This window comes from Haliotis asinina, chromosome 8 (assembly GCF_037392515.1).
Source record: "Haliotis asinina isolate JCU_RB_2024 chromosome 8, JCU_Hal_asi_v2, whole genome shotgun sequence".
Classification (NCBI taxonomy): Eukaryota; Metazoa; Mollusca; class Gastropoda; order Lepetellida; family Haliotidae; genus Haliotis; species Haliotis asinina.
The window spans coordinates 23297528-23317163 of record NC_090287.1 but is presented as its reverse complement, the minus strand read 5'-3'; the positions used below and the strand labels follow the sequence as shown (position 1 = coordinate 23317163).

Genomic DNA, 19636 nt, shown 5'->3' with positions numbered 1-19636 from the left:
CGAATGAATGAATGAATGAATGTGACATTAAACTTTAGTTTCAAAATTAAATAATCAAAAACAAAAATTTAAAAAAATTAGAAATTAAAAAAAATTAATTTCAGTGCTTTTGATACAATTACCATCAACTATAAATTGTATGCCACATCCAACCTTGTGCTTCTATCTATTATAAATACTGCAACAGAATGCATTTGAATGAATAATTCTGTGTGTACTACAAAGAGGTACAAAAATGTATCTTCATTTCACCCATCTTGGAGAACAGAAAGAGCTTCTGTATGATGGTTGGTTGTGTCTGTTGAAGGACTTACATTCCATACTGTGTCATAGTTTACAGTCCTGTTTGCCAGACCAATTTATTAACTTACATTTTCTTGATGAATAGGCTTACTAAAAAATTGCTAAATACTGCCTTTATTAAATTCCTGAAGAAAAAGAAACAAAAATCAGTGAACTAATTGGTGTTTAAAATATCATTTTAGGGACATGTTTTTTGTGATGCTGAGCTGGCTCATTCATAGAACAAGAAAATGTGTGAGTCTGTCATTAGAATGACTGTGTATAGTATTGTGTTATACATGTATTTACTTGGTGTTTTTGATGTGCATTTGTTGAATTAACAACTTTTGCCATATGTAAATAGTGTGTAATTTTCAATATAGTGCAGTAACACTAGTTATGTCTGTGATATTTATACCTATTATCAACTATTGCACTTGTGATAATATGGAAAGGGCAGTTAGTTGTCCCAAGGTGTTATAATGTACTTCAACACTTGCTCTATATTTTCCTGCTGACCAATACAATTTTTTACCAAAACAAATGCAAATATGTGAAAAACCTGACTTGTATGATGACTTGAAGATTTCCAATTTATCATTCTCATAAAAGAGGATTTCTGGAGACCAGTATCAATTATATCCATTTAATCAGATGAGAACCATTGACGACATGGGGCCAAATCAATGTTCTAAAAGATGGTAAATCTGCCAAACCTGCTCTCAAAGGTTCCTATGTTAGACTTGCATCGATTTGCTGATTGTAGACTGTAGATGTAGTAATTTAACCCTGTATTGTCATGTCGCGAAAATTCACATATGACATTACTGAAAAGTGTTCATTGTTGGTGAAATTCTTGTCACTCAACATAAAATAGGTTCATGTAGAGTATTGCAAAATAAAAAGAACATGTCTTACAGCATTAGCAGCACCTTTGAGATATTAAAAAATGCCAGGAAATAACATCTTCAGTATTTGATATAGAAATTTCAAGTTCTTATGAAGTGCAATACTACAAAATCAAAACCATGAATTTCTGGAGAATAGTGGTCTTGTTAACTGAAGAAACAGCTTCCATAGGTCATAAAAGGCAACACAGTGCTTAAATGTACTGACATCCCTTGCCATGTGTCTGTTCTTATACAGTTATAGACTCTTGTAGAGATCGATATAGTATTTTATTGACCTGAGAAAAACATCATCGATATTGTTTAAGTATAAGTGTAAGTTTCATTTATCAGAAAACTCAAGTCATTATTGTGTTTGCTGATGATCACGTGACAGTGTCTTTACCAATCATTGTACAGGAAATATACTAACTGTATTATAAATATGAATATATACCAGTTGTGTATATCATATACCTCAATGTGACTGGCAAATGGCCTGTGACAAGGAGAGTCCTGAGCCTTGATTTTCAAAGCTCTGTGACATTCATTAACATTAACTTATGACCATCTTAGCGCTGAGAGAGCTGTATGTTACGTGACATTATGGGTACAGTCCAGCAGGAATTCCAAGTTAATAACGACCCATCAACTTAAGCTTGTCAAGGGAGACTTGGTTTCTTGACACATTGCCTATACATTGCTCATCTCTGCGTTAAACACCCTCTGCTAGGTACACCTATGCCATTAGGCTATTTTTATCTGAGAGATAACTATCACCAGTACATGGGTCTTCAAACAATATAACAATACAACTATGACCCTGACCTTCAACAGGTACAGTTTATAGAACAAGTAATCATGCTGTGATAATGTCTTGTCAAAGATTACAATAATTCATGGGTGAAAAAGATTTATGACTTGATTAGAAGTGATTTGGATCTCAAAGTCTTTGAGCTTAAACTTTACTCATACCAAAGATAATCAAATATGAAAAACCTTTATTACAATTGATAAATATATTTTCACAAAGTTTTCCTAGATCAAAATGAAACTTGAAGTATTAACGTTTCCTTCGGTCATGTAAATATTTAGCAATACTCAAATTCTATTATGTTATTAACTAAAGTTTTGAGTTACTAATATACCAGGTACAAGTAGATGCTTTCATCCAATGGTTATTGCATTTGAAATGATAGCATTGCTAGAAAATATGTGTGATGAATGTTCTTTGGAATACCTAATATATCTGGAGGCTGTTTCTTTCTATGTGGTGGCCTTGTTTACACAGCCTGTTGTTGACAATATGTCAGATACAATGTAAACAACTTGTGATGTTTATGTGATCTTCCTCTCTGTCCACATTTATCAGCTGTGTTGTACCTCACTTTTCTCCCCCACACATTGTCTGGGGTATGTTGATGAACATAGTGACCAACAGTTTCTAACATGTGAAAAAGCCCTTATTTTTCTGTACACCTTTAGAATAAATTGATATTGATTTCTATGTACAGATATAACGAGGTATACGAGTATATGTATAGATATTAAGATGTATACAAGTCTATGTACAGATATTAAGATGTATACAAGTCTATGTATAGATATTAAGATGGATAGGAGTTGTTCATTAAATTTCTGTATATTTCAGTGAAGCACTGTTAATTCAGACTTCCCTGGTTTGGGTTAGATTTTAGTGAATTATGGGTACATTTGTACTGATGCTCTATTTGATTTATCACCCGTGAAGATCTGGGGTAGAATTGGTCTTGAGCAACCCATGTTTGTCTTAAGAGACAAGTAACAGGATCGAGTGGTCAGACTTGCTTACCTTGTTGACATGTGTCATCTTATCCCAATATGAACTATGCTCATGGCATTGATCACTGGATTGTCTGGGCCAGAGTTGATTATTTACAGGCCGCTGCCATGTAGCTAGCATTTAACAACAATCAACCAACTGTTTACATACTAAGTGTATTATCTAGGAAGTAATAAATTCTAGATTAACAGGTTTTGGACTAGCAAGGTTCTACTGTATATTCAAACATGGCACGAAGCATAACAGATTCTGTTTCTATGAGTAATCCAAACAACGATCTAGATCTATTTGCAAGGCTGCTTACATGTCATTGATAGACTGTCATGTTCTATGCACATGTTGAATGGCCTACAGGTTACCCCAGGCCCTCATAGTAAGAGTGAACACTTATTTATCACTGAATCAACTTCACCTATTCAGTGACTACCAAAGAGGGTGAAACCATGGTCTCAAACACCATGGCTTTGATTGAATAGGCAGAGTTGATACCCTAGTAAATAAAGCACGATATAAGTATATTTCTGACAGCCTTACCTAGACTCAATACAGTGTTGCTTTGTTACTTAAAGTACAGTAAGGTGTTTCCTACAAAGATTATTCAGAGAGATCAAATGTCTGTCAGCTTGAATCAGTTTTAGTCTTGTTCTATAACTGGTATTTGTTGGGTCAGGTGCAGATCCATACTCCAGTTAGGGACCTTTCTTTATTATTTTTATTTTATTTTTTTGTTACTCAGTTTGTTTTGAGGAGATAAGGAGATCACCAGTTTCTTAAAATGAATATCAAAAACTTTTGCTAAAACATTAGGGAAGAGGTAGGTGGGTGATTGATTTTGTACATGAGAAAAATGCAGCTAATGGAATCGTGTAGTAAAGCTTGCTGACAGGGTTGACACATGTCATTGAATCCCAATTGCACAGGTCAGTGTTCATGTTGTTGATCAGTGGATTGTCTGGTCCAGCTGGAATATTTCTGAGTGAAGTGTAAAATTAAACTGACTCACTCACTTACTCACTCACTTGTACATGACATGGAGTGGGGATGGGAGGTTGGTCATTCACACAGTACATGATTTTCCATAAAAATCATTATAGCCCACCCCCCAGCCATAAATTATGAATGGTCCCTTATAATGCACTGATTGTAAGCCTGTTTTGAGTAGGGGAGTTAGTCATGAGGACTGTGTGGAAGGGAGCCACCCACATTATATGGACAAACAATTTTTACATTTATATGAACTTTTCATCATGTTCGAGTTCATGTTTGATAATTTTGATGATAATTTTGCATGTAGGTTGTCTTTTTGCTGTTCATAATGATGTTTTCATAATGTTTTTTGTTGTATGTATTTGGAATTATGTGCCTTAGTCCACTTAATACATAAGATGGCAAGTTCCTGCCAGGTAGCAGCATAATGGTGTGACTAACGAGCATGCTGATGTTATGTGTCAGTTTGAGGTTTGAAGGTAGGAACAGGTTATTGATACTGTGTCCTTGTGGACATTAAGTAGATTTAGATATATACTACTCAAAAGAAGATAAGGAATGCCCATAGTTTTCAGACTGCTATTGTTCTGTTATGGCCATGACAGATCTGCTGTAGTCAAATACAGGAAAGCAAGTATTCCTTATTTGTTTTGAGTAGCATTTTTCACCTATGTGTGTTGTTCATAATATCATCCACAGGTTTCTGTTGCCTAGATGTGGTTATATAAAGAGTGATACAGCTGACTTAGCTAATTGTTTGTGAAAGAAAAATCATGCATTCACAATGGTAACATTAGAAAACCAAGTCAAGTTTTTATGATTTCCAGCATAAGATCAGTGTTTTGTGTTGTCTGCAAAAGTTGGTCTGATCTACACTGAGAAGATTTCCCGTATTTATTGATATTTAATCTAGAACTGTGTTCAGCTGTGATGGGGATGTGTTAATATATCGGTATTTTTGTACAATTGAAGTTATAAGGACCAATTAAAGAGTTGATTTTCATGGTTTATTTTTCTTGTCATTTCATCCTGCTGCCTGTCATGCAGTGATCCTCTCTCGCTCGCTTGCATGCCTGCCTGCGCACACACGCACACATACACACACACACACACGCACACACACACAGAGAGAGAGAGAAACACCACATCTGGCAGTTGGTGTGTTCATCGTATCAGATGGTCAGGACTGTTTACCTCTCCATCCTGTGGAGGACAAGAGCCACTAGACCGATCCATTCAACTAAAGCCAGACACTCATAGGGATTATTATTCCCCACCGCAGTTTTAGCTCGAAGCAGGGGATATATTATTAGGCGTTCGCTCATCAGAATTTTAATATCTTAAGAACTGTTCAAGTATTCTTTTCATATTTCTTATCTAAGTGTATCACAATATCAGAAGGTCCCAGTCTGGTTTGTTGACCTTGACCTTCATTTCAAGGTCACTAGGGGACTTTAACGTTTTGTTCTCAGCGATGTGTAAATAATCTAGACTGGGCTAGACAATCCAGTGATCAGCATGAGCATCAAACTACCCAAATGGGATACGATGACACGCGGAAACCAACTTGTTTAATTCGTTCCGTCGGGACAGATCGTTGCTGCATGTCTTTTAAATTATTGTCTGGTTGGAGAGTCAATACGCCTTGCGTGTTGTGTGTGGTTCAAACCACTGATCTTATGCCCCTGTGACTAAATGTGCAACTTGAACTGTTCAGTACACGGTTAATATTAACAGACAATAAACATTGTTATCATTCCATAATCATAAGGGCAATAATCATACGATCAACGTCCAACATTCATACGGTATGCCGATGCTATAAACCCAAAACATCTGTGTTCTATATATGGTTAGATAAGGTTAAAAGGGAATGTCGCTTTTATAGCACGTCTATGTGTTGGTTATTCTAGTTCGAACATTCTACAGTTTACCATAAATAAATCACTCCACGGTGAACAGCCGTGAGGTCTTTGGTAATAAGTACGATCATTTTACTTCCTTTATATGACCTGGTCTGGGGATAGAACCACCATCTCACCGCCCTCAGAGCGCACGCAATATCCACTTGGCCCCACGGGTGCGCTCATTTAAGCTTGTAAGGTCAGGATGAAGCCCGTGTAACCAAGATCTGATAAGAAGTACATGCTTTTTGTTGGAAGACAGCTTAGGTAAGATGAAGCGATTGCACTAGGTAACGCATGGTGGCTGATCCTACACAGGTATACATATGACAAGTGGGACACAAGCACAACAACTTCTAGTGAGGACGTTAGGGTTAGGTTGATCTAACCTAACCTAGCCCTAACCCTGACTAATCCTAACCCATCCTAACCCAACCCTAATCACCTGCAATTACGTAAAAGAGCATTATGACGTGTTATTAAAGTTTATGGTGCTCTATTCTGAAGGTAGGCCGACACGTCTGATAAATGCTAGTTTGCATAAACACCAGTAATTTAGAACATATTCCGAGTTTTGGTGAAATGTACAATTTGTTTCAGGTAGATAGGAAGTATCAGAATTTGTGTAAACAATGTGTCTGATCCTCTTGCAATCATCCATCGGGCGGGATTCTCCGTGTCTTTAGTTTAGAAAATATGCCCGTGAAGATGCGGGGTGGAATAGGTCTTCAGGAACCCATGCTTGTCTCAAAAGGCGACTATGCTTGTTGTAAGAGGTGACTAACGGGATCGGGAGGTCAGGCTCGCTGACTTGGTTGATACGTGTCATCGGTTCCCGATTGCTCAGATCGATGCTCATGCTGTTGATCACTGGATTGTATGGCCCAGACTTGATTATTTACAGGCTGCCGCCGCAGTATAGCTGGAATATTGCTGAGTGCAGCGTAAAACTAAACACACTCATTTATTATAATTCTAGAAAATAAAATGTTATATTATTAAAATAATGAACCAGTTTATTGTGGCTTATAATTGTGTGTTGTGCGTTGTGTGTTTATAAATGTGTGTTTGGTACAACAAAAACAACTTTAGTCTATTAGATAGTCTATACGAAATAACTGATAACATGCAATTCAAAACCCGAGGTTTCCTGTAGTTGATAACGATTACTGGGGGAAGGAAAATTTTAAATGCTGTGATTTTTATTTATTATAATTAGTTAGTTGATATGGAATGGGCATTGTAATTCATGCAAATAGTATTGGCATTAGTTTCCGTGGGGTTTTTTTTAAAACTAAAACTAAGAATGGATGGCTCAACAATGAAATGAATGTGAAATAAAGCAGTTTTCCTGACTGTAAGACGACAATCAGTATGTCTTGAGGCGGGCGTCATTTAGTAGTACATCATGTGTTTGCTCCACCGAGATATATTAACTGTAAATTTACATTTAGGAAATCAACAGAACAAATATGATCAAGAGGAATGAGATATATTTATTGTTACAAAATACCTCATATGTTAATTAAATCAAATACATTATAAAACATTGCTGAATGTGGTATTAAACATTAACACGTTACAGAAATAGTGATCAGTGTTCACCAGTCACGGTGCAGTGGAATTAATCAGTAGAAACACTTTAACCTTTCGCGACGTATTTATATGTAAATCGGTTCCAATTCCAAGTTCAGGTACATGTCACGCAATTTGATATAACAAAATAGCGTGAGGATAAACAACCGTTTGGTTTGGTACAATACCTAAACATGATTTTACTGTTGCTAATGTTTATAACAGATTTGAGCATATTTTGTCGAATGCCAAATCGCAGAAATATAGCTGCCAAACATAATCACCAGGCGATGTATATATTCTCCTGTGCTTTATTGTGAAAAGCAGCCAGTTAGTATGGGTGAAAAGTCTAAATACCATACAATGCAAAGGAATTCCCATTCTGCACATGACTGCCTGCTTGGACGAATGTGTGACAAGAGAATATCGAATAGAAAATAACAGATGATGATCCATGCCTCGTTTGGTGTGTAAGCAGCGCTGAATTTAACATTGATGATAATATCAACAAATATCCCACTCATGAGGTTTCGCAGGCAGATGCAAAGAATACAAGCCGAAACTGATATTGATCATAACATCAACAAATATCTCACGCATGTGTCTGCTCAGGCGAAAGTTAAGAGTCAGGCTTGGTGTAAAGTTTATGACTGGTGAGGTGGGAATGGGATGATCTCCTCCAGGAGGCCTTCACTCTCTAAGAACAATGTTGGTCGGTGGATCTGACCCCTTGGGTAATCGTTTGTCAGCATCGTTGTTAGATGAATCAGCCAAAAATGTTTTCATTAATATCACGATTCGTTTCGTCTTCATCTTTTCCTTCATAGGTCAAAATTTGGTGCCATTATTCGCTTCTACGTGATCAAAAGGAATCGACATTAGGGGTAGATACAAACAGTGATTTTGAAGAATCTGCAGTCCTTCGCCTCTTCCTCTCTTTCAGCTTCTTAACGACCCGATATATTAACGCCATTAGCAACATGGCGGCACTTCCGACGCCGAATCCTATTCCTCCTGACTTCAGAAAACCTTTGTTTGACGTGACTCTGGGAGTTAGGATAGTCACAGCTTCTTCTGTCGCCGGGTCCAGACACACACAAGTTGCATCAGCACCTACTCCACCATGTGACTGTAGCTTGAACATTGATTGAAGTTGTTCATTAATAAGTTAACCATTCAAATTGCTTCAGTGTCATCGAAATGAGTTTTTATCACAAGGTCTATATACATGATATGAATTTGGTTTAAGCAGAGAGACTATATAGATGTAGATTATCCCTGGTTTAAGCAAGTAAAGGGTCAGTAGGGGGGAGTTGTACCAAGCTGGCGTACAATGGAGTATTCCCAGGATAATGAGAACCAATCACAGGCTCGCCTAGTCATACTTAAAAGTCTGTCAGAGGATAGATTTGGTCCTGGGTTCCACTACTGTATATTATCTACGATAAATATTCTGCTTCACTTCTGTGGTCCTCCCATATTAATCTCAACCCTCTTCCTATAAATATGCTTGTGTACACGTGATCTAGACCACGGCACTACTGCCGAGCATTCAAAGGAGTAAGTATTGCATCAAGTTTCCTGCATAATCACGTTGGGGGCACAAGACATTGGCTTCAATGTACTCTGTACTGTACCCTTGTGGGGAATCGAACCCAGGTCTTTGACGTAACAAGCCGACGCTTTAGATTTTTAGTATCTAAATACAAGCTACTAATCTGATAATGATATAGAATATAATAATAACCTTGGTTGAGATCGTGTAACACACCGACCACACCAGTAATAAAAGCACTTGTTTCCAAGATCACACTACCATCCAAGTTATGAATCACTATCAAACAGTGAAGATGCTAAGTGATGTAAAGAGTAAGAGTGTCTTTTGCAGATCGGTTACATCCGGTACAATTAAACAAAAGAGAAACAATTTCTCACCAGATACCACGTTTTCGGGAAAAAGTGATCGGTGATAGAATGATAGGTTGCATTGAACTTAATGTTCGAATAAAAGACTTGGTTTCTGACGACAGTCGATCACAGACCTAACTAGTTAGGGTACTTACTATTTTGTCCACATCTGTAAAAGAGAAGTACAAGTTTTGTGACGTATAAATGAGTATTGTTTACAACTCTGTTAAAGTTGTGCATCAATACCCAACTGTTAACATGCAAAACGACTGAGATGATACAAAAAATAATATGTAAGGTATAGTTACCAAATATTCCACGTTTCACAGTTACAGGCAATCAAGCTCGACATGGTAACAGCCCCCTGTATGCAGATGTTAATGACATATGTGATTATTTACTTTTACTGAAATGTATACACACCTTCGAGAATACAGTCATCTGAAACACAGAAAACATTTGTCGTTAACTTCATCACGATTCATTTTTACAATAACACCAGCATATTACAAGGTATATATCATATACATCAAGAAACGACAACGTACCGTTGTTAAGAAAATGAAAACAGTACACTAACATACAAGTTGGGAGTCCTCATTTATGACAAATTAACTACTGTCGCATAAAACAAATGAGTGTTATTTAATTCTGAGTTGTCATTAAAAATAATGTCAGATCACTGTCACACCTAAACATGTTTTTTATGTGACAGCATCAAAACACTATTCATTGTGATTTTATGCACTTCCAGCCTTGTGCAACAGGGACCCCACCTAGTTAACACATAATATTGCGATACTTTTTAGTAGCAGTTTCGGTGCATATCATGCAAACCGAAGAAGTCTATTACCTGTTTCAGCACCTTGAGGTGTATTCGACGTCTTCTCTGCAAGGGAAGCTGCTTGCGTCATCGGTATAGGTGTGGTTGATGGTGAAGTTTTAGTGAACGATGTCACAGAGAAAGGTGTAGTAGTTGTTTGCGTCGCTGGCATGGATGTAGTCGTTTGAATAGACGCTGGTGTGGTTGATGTCTTACTCACTGGTGTTGCTACTGGAATAGACGCTGGTGATGTTGTTGGCTCACTTGTGGATGTGGTTGCTGTCCATCTCATTGGTGTTGCTACTGGAACAGACGCTGGTGATGTTGTTGGAGCACTTGTAGGTGTGGTTGCTGGCTTTCTCACTGGTGTTGCTACTGCAAAAGACGTTGGAGATGTTGTTGGCGCACTTGTAGGTGTGGTTGCTGGCTTACTCAATGGCGTTGCTACTGGAATAGATGTTGGTGGTGTTGTTGGTGGTGTTGTTGGAGCACTTGTTGGTGGTGTTGTTGGTTTACCCATTGGCGTTGCTACTGGAATAGACATTGGTGGTGTTATTGGAGCACTTGTAGGTGGGGTTGCTGGCTTATTCATTGGTGTTGCTACTGAAATAGACGTTGGTGGTGTTGTTAGAGCACATGTAGGTGTGGTTGTCGACTTATTCAGTGGCGTTGCTGCTGGAATAGAGGCTGGTGGTGTTGTTGGAGCACTTGTAGGTGTGGGTGCTGGCTTATTCATTGGCGTTGCTACTGGAATAGACGCTGGCGGTGTTGTTGGAGCACTTGTAGGTGTGGTTGCTGGCTTACCCATTGGCGTTGCTACTGGAATAGACGCTGGTGGTGTTGTTGGCGCACTTGTAGGTGTGGTTGCTGGCTTATTCATTGGTGTTGCTACTGGAATAGATGTTGGTGGTGTTGTTGGAGCACTTGTAGGTGTGGTTGCTGGCTTACTCATTGGCGTTGCTACTGGAATAGACGCTGGTGGTGTTGTTGGCGCACTTGCAGGTGTGGTTGCTGGCTTACTCATTGGTGTTGCTGCTGGAATAGACGCTAGTGTCGTTGTTGGAGCACTTGTAGGTGTGGTTGCTGGCTTACTCATTGGCGTTGCTACTGGAATAGACGCTGGTGGTGTTGTTGGAGCACTTGTAGGTGTGGTTGCTGGCTTACTCATTGGTATTGCTACTGCAATAGAGGCTGGTGGTGTTGTTGGAGCACTTGTAGGTGTGGTTGCTGACTTACTCATTGGTTTATCTACTGGAATAGACGTTGGTGGTGTTGTTGGAGCATTTGTAGGTGTGGTTGCTGGCTTACTCACCGGCGTTGCTACTGGAATAGACGCTGGTGGTGTTGTTGGAGCACTTGTAGGTGTGGTTGCTGGCTTACTCATTGGTGTTGCTACTGGAATAGACGCTAGTGTCGTTGTTGGAGCACTTGTAGGTGTGGTTGCTGGCTTACTCATTGGTGTTGCTACTGGAATATACGCTGGAGGTGTTGTTGGAGCACTTGTAGGTGTGGTTGCTGGCTTATTCAGTAGCGTTGTTACTGGAATAGACGTTGATGATGTTGTTGGAGGACTTGTAGGTGTGGTTGTCGGCTTATTCAGTGGCGTTGATGCCGTAATAGCCGCTGGTGGTGTTGCTGATGCACTCGTTGGCGTGGTTCTTGACATGCTCGTTGGTTTTGCTGCTGCAATAGACGCTGGTGGTGTTGTTGGAGCACTTGTAAGTGTGGTTGCTGGCTTACTCATTGGCATTGCTACTGGAATAGATGTTGGTGGTGTTGTTGGAGCACTTGTAGGTGTGGTTGCTGGCTTATTCATTGGTGTTGCTATTGGAATAGACGTTGGTGGTGTTGTTGGAGCACTTGTAGGTGTGGTTGCTGGTTTATTCATTGGTGTTGCTACTGGAATAGACGTTGGTGGTGTTGTTGGAGCACTTGTAGGTGTGGTTGCTGGCATACTCATTGGTGTTGCTACTGGAATAGACGTTGGTGGTGTTGTTGGAGCACTGGTTGGGGCGGTTGCTGGCTTATTCAGTAGCGTTGTTACTGGAATAGACGTTGGAGATGTTGTTGGAGCACTTGTAGGTGTGGTTGTCGGCTTATTCAGTGGCGTTGATGCCGTAATAGCCGCTGGTGGTGTTGCTGATGCACTCGTTGGCGTGGTTCTTGACATGCTCGTTGGTTTTGCTGCTGCAATAGACGTTGGTGGTGTTGTTGGAGCACTTGTAGGTGTGGTTGCTGGCTTATTCATTGGTGTTGCTACTGGAATAGATGTTGGTGGTGTTGTTGGGGCACTTGTAGGTGTGGTTGCTGGCTTATTCATTGGTGTTGCTATTGGAATAGACGTTGGTGGTGTTGTTGGAGCACTTGTAGGTGTGGTTGCTGGCTTATTCATTGGTGTTGCTACTGGAATAGACGTTGGTGGTGTTGTTGGAGCACTTGTAGGTGTGGTTGCTGGCTTACTCATTGGTGTTGCTACTGGAATAGACGCTGGTGGTGTTGTTGGAGCACTGGTTGGGGCGGTTACTGGCAAGGCCATTTGGGTGGTTGTAGGCGTAGCGTTACCAGGTATGGTTTTGGGTGGCGTTGTAGCCTTTGGTTTCGTTTTTGTCGCACTTGTAGTTGTAGCTGTTAGCGAATTAGTTGGTGTTATTGTTTGGAGACTCCTCGGTGTGGTAGTTGGCGAACTGGTTGTTGAGGTTGATAACATACTCTTTGGTGTGGTTGCTGGCGAACTCAACTGCGTGGCTGTTGGTGTAGTCGTTGGTGTGGATTTGGGGATCATAGTGACAGATGTTGTCAAACCTGGAAAATAACATGTGCACTAATACTATTACATACGTGACACATATTCATACACTGAACTTAGCTCTCACTGTTATAAACGTGCCATCTACACTCATACTGACCATACCACTTACTGTTATATATGAGTCATATACACTTTAAATAAACATATGACATGTGAAGGTCCAGGTTAGAATATTGACCTCCATGCAGTAACTAATGCTTGTCGTAAGAGGCGACTAACTAGATCGGGTGGTCAGGTTCGCTGACTTGGTGGACACATGTCACCGGTTCCCAATTGCGCAGATCGATGCTCATAGTGTTGATCACTGGATCAGACTCGATTACTGACAGACTGCTGACATATAGCTGGAATATTGCTGGCTGTGGCATAAAACTAAACTCACTCACTACTAAACATACTACTTACTGTTGTACAAGAATAAGCTCACCTGGCGAGTGGTGTAAGATGACACACCAGGGGTCGCTCTCCAGCCTGTACAGAGGTAGACATGTATTGTAATGAGAGATGGTTGTTGAGGCACATTATGAATTGATCACCGAACATCCGTGATAACACCGGGTGTTCACGAAAAGGATAATTGTGTCCCCCCTACTGGTAGCATTCAGACAATCTGCCCAAACGTGACAGCATTGAAGCTAGCGAAATTATGCGTTTAATTTGTAGTTACCGATAATTAAGAAAATCAGTTTTAATCATGCTCCTCACAAAACGTTTTCCAAAATCCTCGACCAAAATACCATGACACTTAACAATATACGTTCACAATATTAAAATGTACAAATATTGCCATCAGTCCAGAAGAACCATTTAAATGAATTTCAGAACAATCGTCTTAAGTTGTCCTTCATAAATAAAGGTGTTTTTATTGTCGTGTGTCTCTGCAGCGTTTATTGTCTCTACAGCCTAAGATTAACTTGCGGGCAGAGAATAATGTTCAGTTTACCTGGCGGAGAGAAATGACTAATTGCTAATAATAACTTACTTCGTCGAAAGTGACGACACAACAAGACACAGATCTTCAAAACCTTCAGAGTGTGTTGAAGGTGTAAACGTCATGCTAGCAGTGTACTGTCCATCGGACCTTCTTTCTGACCTCTTCATACTGGCCACACCGTTAGCATCTGTCACTGTGAAGCCCCTGAAGAAGTGAGCAGAAAAAACAACTGAAAATGATACTATGATAATTAAATGTTATAATCTTTCCAGTGAGTTGAGTTGTACGTCGTTTTTAGCAATATTCCAGCAATATCACGACCGGGGACACCAGAAATGGGCTTCACACATTGTACCCGTGTGAGGAACCAAACCCCGGCCTTCGGCGTGACAAACGAACGCTCAAGTCACTTGGCTAACCAACCGCCACTATAATCTTTGGATCGATTAATATCGTGTGATAACCATCCTTAAGTGTGCATTATGCGGAAACATAATTTACTGATTACATTGAGTCTCAGGATTCGTTTCCCCTCATAGTTGCACTGGAGTCTATATATGGTGCCAGCCGTATCTTACTGGACAATTGCTGAAACGAAGTAAGACCATATCACTCGCTAACGTGAGGTTTGACTTTCAGACGGCATTATGAACATATTACTGAAATGCTGAAGGATAAAATTACTTTTCAAACCATCATTAAATTGCAATGGTCTGGAGAGAGTATATAATTAAAGATTGAAATTTAAAAATATGAGAGCGGGGCATTGTGCATGATATGCCGGGTGGAGGGTCCCTTAATTGGTACATGAATTTTAGGGAGGGCAGTATTCGTCACCACTCGCCCCTTTCCGTAACCTCCAAGAAGATACTAATCCATTCGGGACCAACTCGTGTTATTCCGAGACAAGCCGAATCATAAAACGTATAGTATTTAAAACGTAGCTATCAGAACTGTGGTGTCTAATGTGAGGAATTGATAAGAATCGTGTCATTGACGGCAAGATACTCAAATGCACTGAAAGTGCGTTTGTTGACATAACGACACTCACTGGTCCAGCTGAGTGTATTGCTGACGATCTTGTGGGTTTGTTGTGGTGATTGTACGTGTGCTTCCAACAGGTGACGAATGGACTCGTCCCCCAAATTTGTCATCACTTTCCCTTTCCGTAACCACCAAGCAGACTCGTCTCCCACTCCATGCTTGTTATGTGCGACAATACGATAATCAGAACGCCCGTAATGGAGGCTGTGCTTTTACAAAAGTAATCCCGACTACTTAAATCGTTTTGGGCATTATCAGTCTTGGCCAACTCGTGTTATTCCGGGATAAGCCGAATAGCGACTCATTTATGCAACTGAACATTCATTTAACCTTGCTGTCATACAACAAACAGAAGTTTAACTGAATTCGATGAAAAATATTTGAATGACCAAAACCGTTAAACTAAAATATTCACAGTGATGTGAAATATATGTCTAGTGTTAAAGATTAACGTTGATTAGTTATACACATATATTAAACAATATCGTTTAAACTCCCAACGATTTATGATTACATTTCCGAAAACTGTTTGAAGCGCACATACAATGATCAAAACAAGCCCGCAAGATCGTCAGAACATACACTGACGACCAGTGACCAGTGACCAGTATGTCAACAAGCACACATGCGTGTATTTGAATCTCTCACAGTCTGCTGCATGGTTTTTATCAAAAACTTCACATTAGGCAGCACAATTCTGTTGGATACGTTCTTTGTACTTTCAATATGACGACATATATTTCTTATGATTTTATAAACAATAGCATAATGCCATAAAGCATTTGAGTAACTGGGATTGTTTTCATCAAACTACGGCATCCATTACGCGTGTTCTGACTGGGTAGTCGTATTTTCGGACATAGCGAGTGGGGGACGAGTCTTCTTGGAGTTTACGGAAATTGGCGAGTGGTGACGAACGGGGTATTATGTTATTGTTTAAAAATCATGAGTGAGTTTAGGTTTATGCCGCACTCAGCAATATTCCAGCAATATGGCGGCAATCTGTAAATATTCGAGTCTGGGCCAGACAGTCCAATGATCAACAACATGAGCTGCGATCTTCGCAATTGGGAACCGATGACATGTGTCAACCAAGTCAGCGAGCCTGACCACCCGATCCCGTCAGTCGCCTGCTGGGTTGCTGGGTTGCTGAATGCCTATTCTACCCCGGATTTTAACAAGGAGCGAAATGATATGATGAAGACATCCCTACAACAATGTTTATGGAAGTAATCAGCTTGTGAAAATAAGCATTGGAAAAACTTTAGGACCAGATCGTTTGCTGGAATTAAACCGAAGCACAGTCGCCTTTTATGGCAAGCATGGATTGCCGAAGGCCTATTCTACACCGGGACCTTCACGGGTCTTAAAACTCATGAAAAATATACATCGTCAAACTGAAAGTACTGAGAACGTAGCTAACAGATTTGTGCTGTCTAATGTGAAGTTTTCGATAGGAATCATGCGAATGACGGTGACATATTGAAATCCACGCATGTGCGTTTGTTAACATAACGGTTCTCGATGGTCCAAGTGACCAGTGTTCATTGTACGTGCGCTTCAAACAGTAAGGTTACACGAATATTCAGTTTGAGAAATGTTTCAAAATCATTTTGGAGTTTCTGCTTTGGGATTTAATGCAGCTTTTTTCTGTTTTTCAAATAAATTTTAGTTCCATATTCAACAAAACAGTTGATTACTAACCCGTATTTAGAAATATTATTGGAAATATACGGTGAACATCGGGTAATAATTGCGTTAAAATATGTTTTTATCAAATATACTTCTCTCCTTTTTTCAGTTGTATCAAGAAGGTTCAACTCTAAATTAAATAAGCAAAAACAGAAACACCAATACAATGTACCAGTTCTCCGGTGATATTAAGTACCAATAGAATCAAACAGGCGTATAGTTATCGTTCCTGTTAGAAGCAGTTCTGATGTCCGGTTCCAGCGCCAATATGAAGTCCTTCGAGTGGGACACGAGTCGCTATTCGGCTTGTCCCGGAATAACTTCATTTGGTCACAAATGGGACGAGCCTTCTTAGAGTGTACGAAAAGGAGCGTGTGGTGACGAATGCCATAGATTCTATCAGCTAATCACGTGACAGTCACGCTTACATGAGATTGCAACTGCGCGTGCTCGAATCAGTGCAAAGCTGTGCTCTCGTAGAGGTCGGACGTGTAAACCTCAGCTGAGGAAAATAAGTTTTCCAGCGACATTATGTTAACTGATTAGCAGCTTATGGTTGTATAATTACAACCCAGCTTCCCAAAACATTATTATAAGGCACTATAATTAGTGTTTAAACAACCATTATTATCTGTAACGGCAGATCTTGAGTTTTGTGCAATATTAAAACCCCCTGTGAGGGAGGCGCGATAATGGCGGAGGCTTGTTTAATAACAAGTCCGTCGGCAGACAGTGATCACTCAGGTCAACACAGCAAGTCAAAGACCAAAATCAAAACTGACTGTAATGGTAAAAAATCCAGTCGCGGGTAAGTACTGCCAGTTAGCAATAATGCTATTCCGGGCCCCAGTGGCCAAGCAGTTGAAAGTGAACCCTCTGGCAATCTGATGTCCGAACTTGTGGCCGAAGTGAAAAGCATGCGCCAAACTATGGACACCAAATTAGGTGATTTTCAAGAACAAATAGATTCGTTCTATTATGACGGTGCAGAAGACCGAACATATGGTCAGCTTGATGAGGATGCAGAAAATGATTATGAACCGAGTCGGAACAAACCCCATGAAAGTTCAATGAGTGTATGAACCGAAACCGCGCATGAGCAGGAAGTGGCTATGCCGCTTTCCGGTGAGGAAAATGTTGACGAGATACGATTCTTCAGTGCTGTCCGTTCTAACTTGCTGCTTGAGCAGTCGGACGGTGATCCCATCGACGCAAAATTGGCTGACCTGGTAACTGAACTCTTTGAGACGAAACCGGACGAATCGTCCTTATTGACAAAAATGAAATCGATCAAAAGGCCTGGAAATTGTTTGCGATGGGTTGAAAACTCCCGAGGTAAACAAACTTCTGTGGTATTCTATAAATCCCGGGGCGAGATCTATGGACTGTAGAATGCAAAAGGTTCAAAGTGGCGTGGTAAAAGCTGTCACTTGTGTTGTTGCTACACTAGAAGTGCTGATGAAAACCAAGAAGGATATCCCTCCTCCTGTCTACTCTGATATGGTGAACAAGTTATCAGATGCATTGACTATGACCTCCTATTCTAACAGGGAAACCGTTCAAAGGCGGAAAGAACTCATACGACCACATCTGAATTCTCAGTATCGACCCTTATGTTCTCCAAGTGCACCCACTTCATGTGACTATCTGTTTGGTAATGATATTGCTTAAAGTCTGAAAGACATGAATATGGCCAGTCAACTTGGAAAATCAATTAGCAGAGGTCGTGGATATCGCCAGACGGCCCGCTATGCGCCATATAACAACCATTCGTAACTACTCGTGTCATTCCGCCAAGCCGGATGGCGTCTCATACCCCTCTCGTGGCCATGTTTACGACGGGGTCCTGTCTAAGCGCAAACGGGCATGGAGATGAAAACAGTCTAGTACCATGATCAAGAAATGATAACTCTGAATTCCCAAACATGGCTTTAAGAATATCCTAAATCCCGTGGGCAAAACAACAATGCGGTCATTCCCTTTGCAAATATGTTTCACTTTTGAAAGTTCGTCATCCTTTAGCTCAAAGTTTATGTTTAAATTGTGCTTGGTATAGTTTAGCGAAGTTTCAAAGTTCAACGGTTCCGCCATTTTCATATTTTGAAATGCGTTTTACTACGCGCGATTGGATTGGTTTGCCACGATTCTTGGCAATAATGGCGTGCGAAAGGGGTACAAGTCTTCTTGCAGCTCACGGAAAGAGACGAGTAGTTACGAATTATATAACAACCAGTTTGGCCGCAGAGTCATAGGCCGTGGTCGTGGTTTCCCACCTGGATATTTTTTGGCAAGGGACCCCCAATGCAACAGAGGTTTCGAGAAGAAAAGAGGAGGGAGGAAGAACTAGCAGTATTGACCCCAATGAGTGAGAGTGAGGATTCAGGTCAGGTAGGTCAGTGTCATTTCTCAAATTCCGAAGATAACTTTAAAGCAGGTTCAATAGCTCTGTGTTTATCGGAGTGGGAGAAGCTGACCCATGACAGGCATATTCTAGACATTGTTTCAGGACTGAAAATAGATATGATAAACAACCCAACGCAGTTTAGAGAGCCAAAACAAATCAATTTCATATAAGCAAGAAAAGGAAATTGTTCACAGAGAGATTAAAGTCCTAAAAACACTTGGTGTCATTGAGCTGGCAGAAGAAACTGATGACCAATTTATTTCCAATATTTTCATTAGAAGGAAGAAAAATAACAAATATCGTTTGATTTTGAATTTAAAACAATTGAACCAGTTTATAGAGTACCATCACTTCAAAATGGAAAGCCTAAAAACAGTATTGCATTTGTTGAAAAACAATATGTACATGGCATCAGCTGATCTGACACATGCTTATTATTCAGTGAGTGTACATGAAGATCATAATAAATATTTAAGGTTCAGATGGAATGGGTACTTGTACCAATTCACATGTATGCCAAATGGGTTAGCTTGTGCTCCTCGTATATTCACAAAGTTGCTTAAGC

At 40.0% G+C, this 19636-nt stretch overlaps 1 protein-coding gene across 1 annotated transcript in view; it reads right to left on the bottom strand.

The window, feature by feature from the left end:
• Window positions 1-8319: 8319 nt before the first annotated feature.
• The window catches only part of LOC137295157 (mucin-5AC-like), a 28038-nt gene continuing 16721 nt past the window's right edge, over window positions 8320-19636 (bottom strand). The window contains exons 15-20 of the mRNA XM_067826479.1: window positions 12977-12990; window positions 12850-12898; window positions 10219-12813; window positions 9789-9806; window positions 9521-9534; window positions 8320-8592 (exon numbers count right to left, since the gene is read on the bottom strand). Coding sequence (XP_067682580.1) covers window positions 8320-8592; window positions 9521-9534; window positions 9789-9806; window positions 10219-12813; window positions 12850-12898; window positions 12977-12990 — 2963 coding nt within the window. The remainder of the gene's footprint in view (window positions 8593-9520; window positions 9535-9788; window positions 9807-10218; window positions 12814-12849; window positions 12899-12976; window positions 12991-19636) is intronic.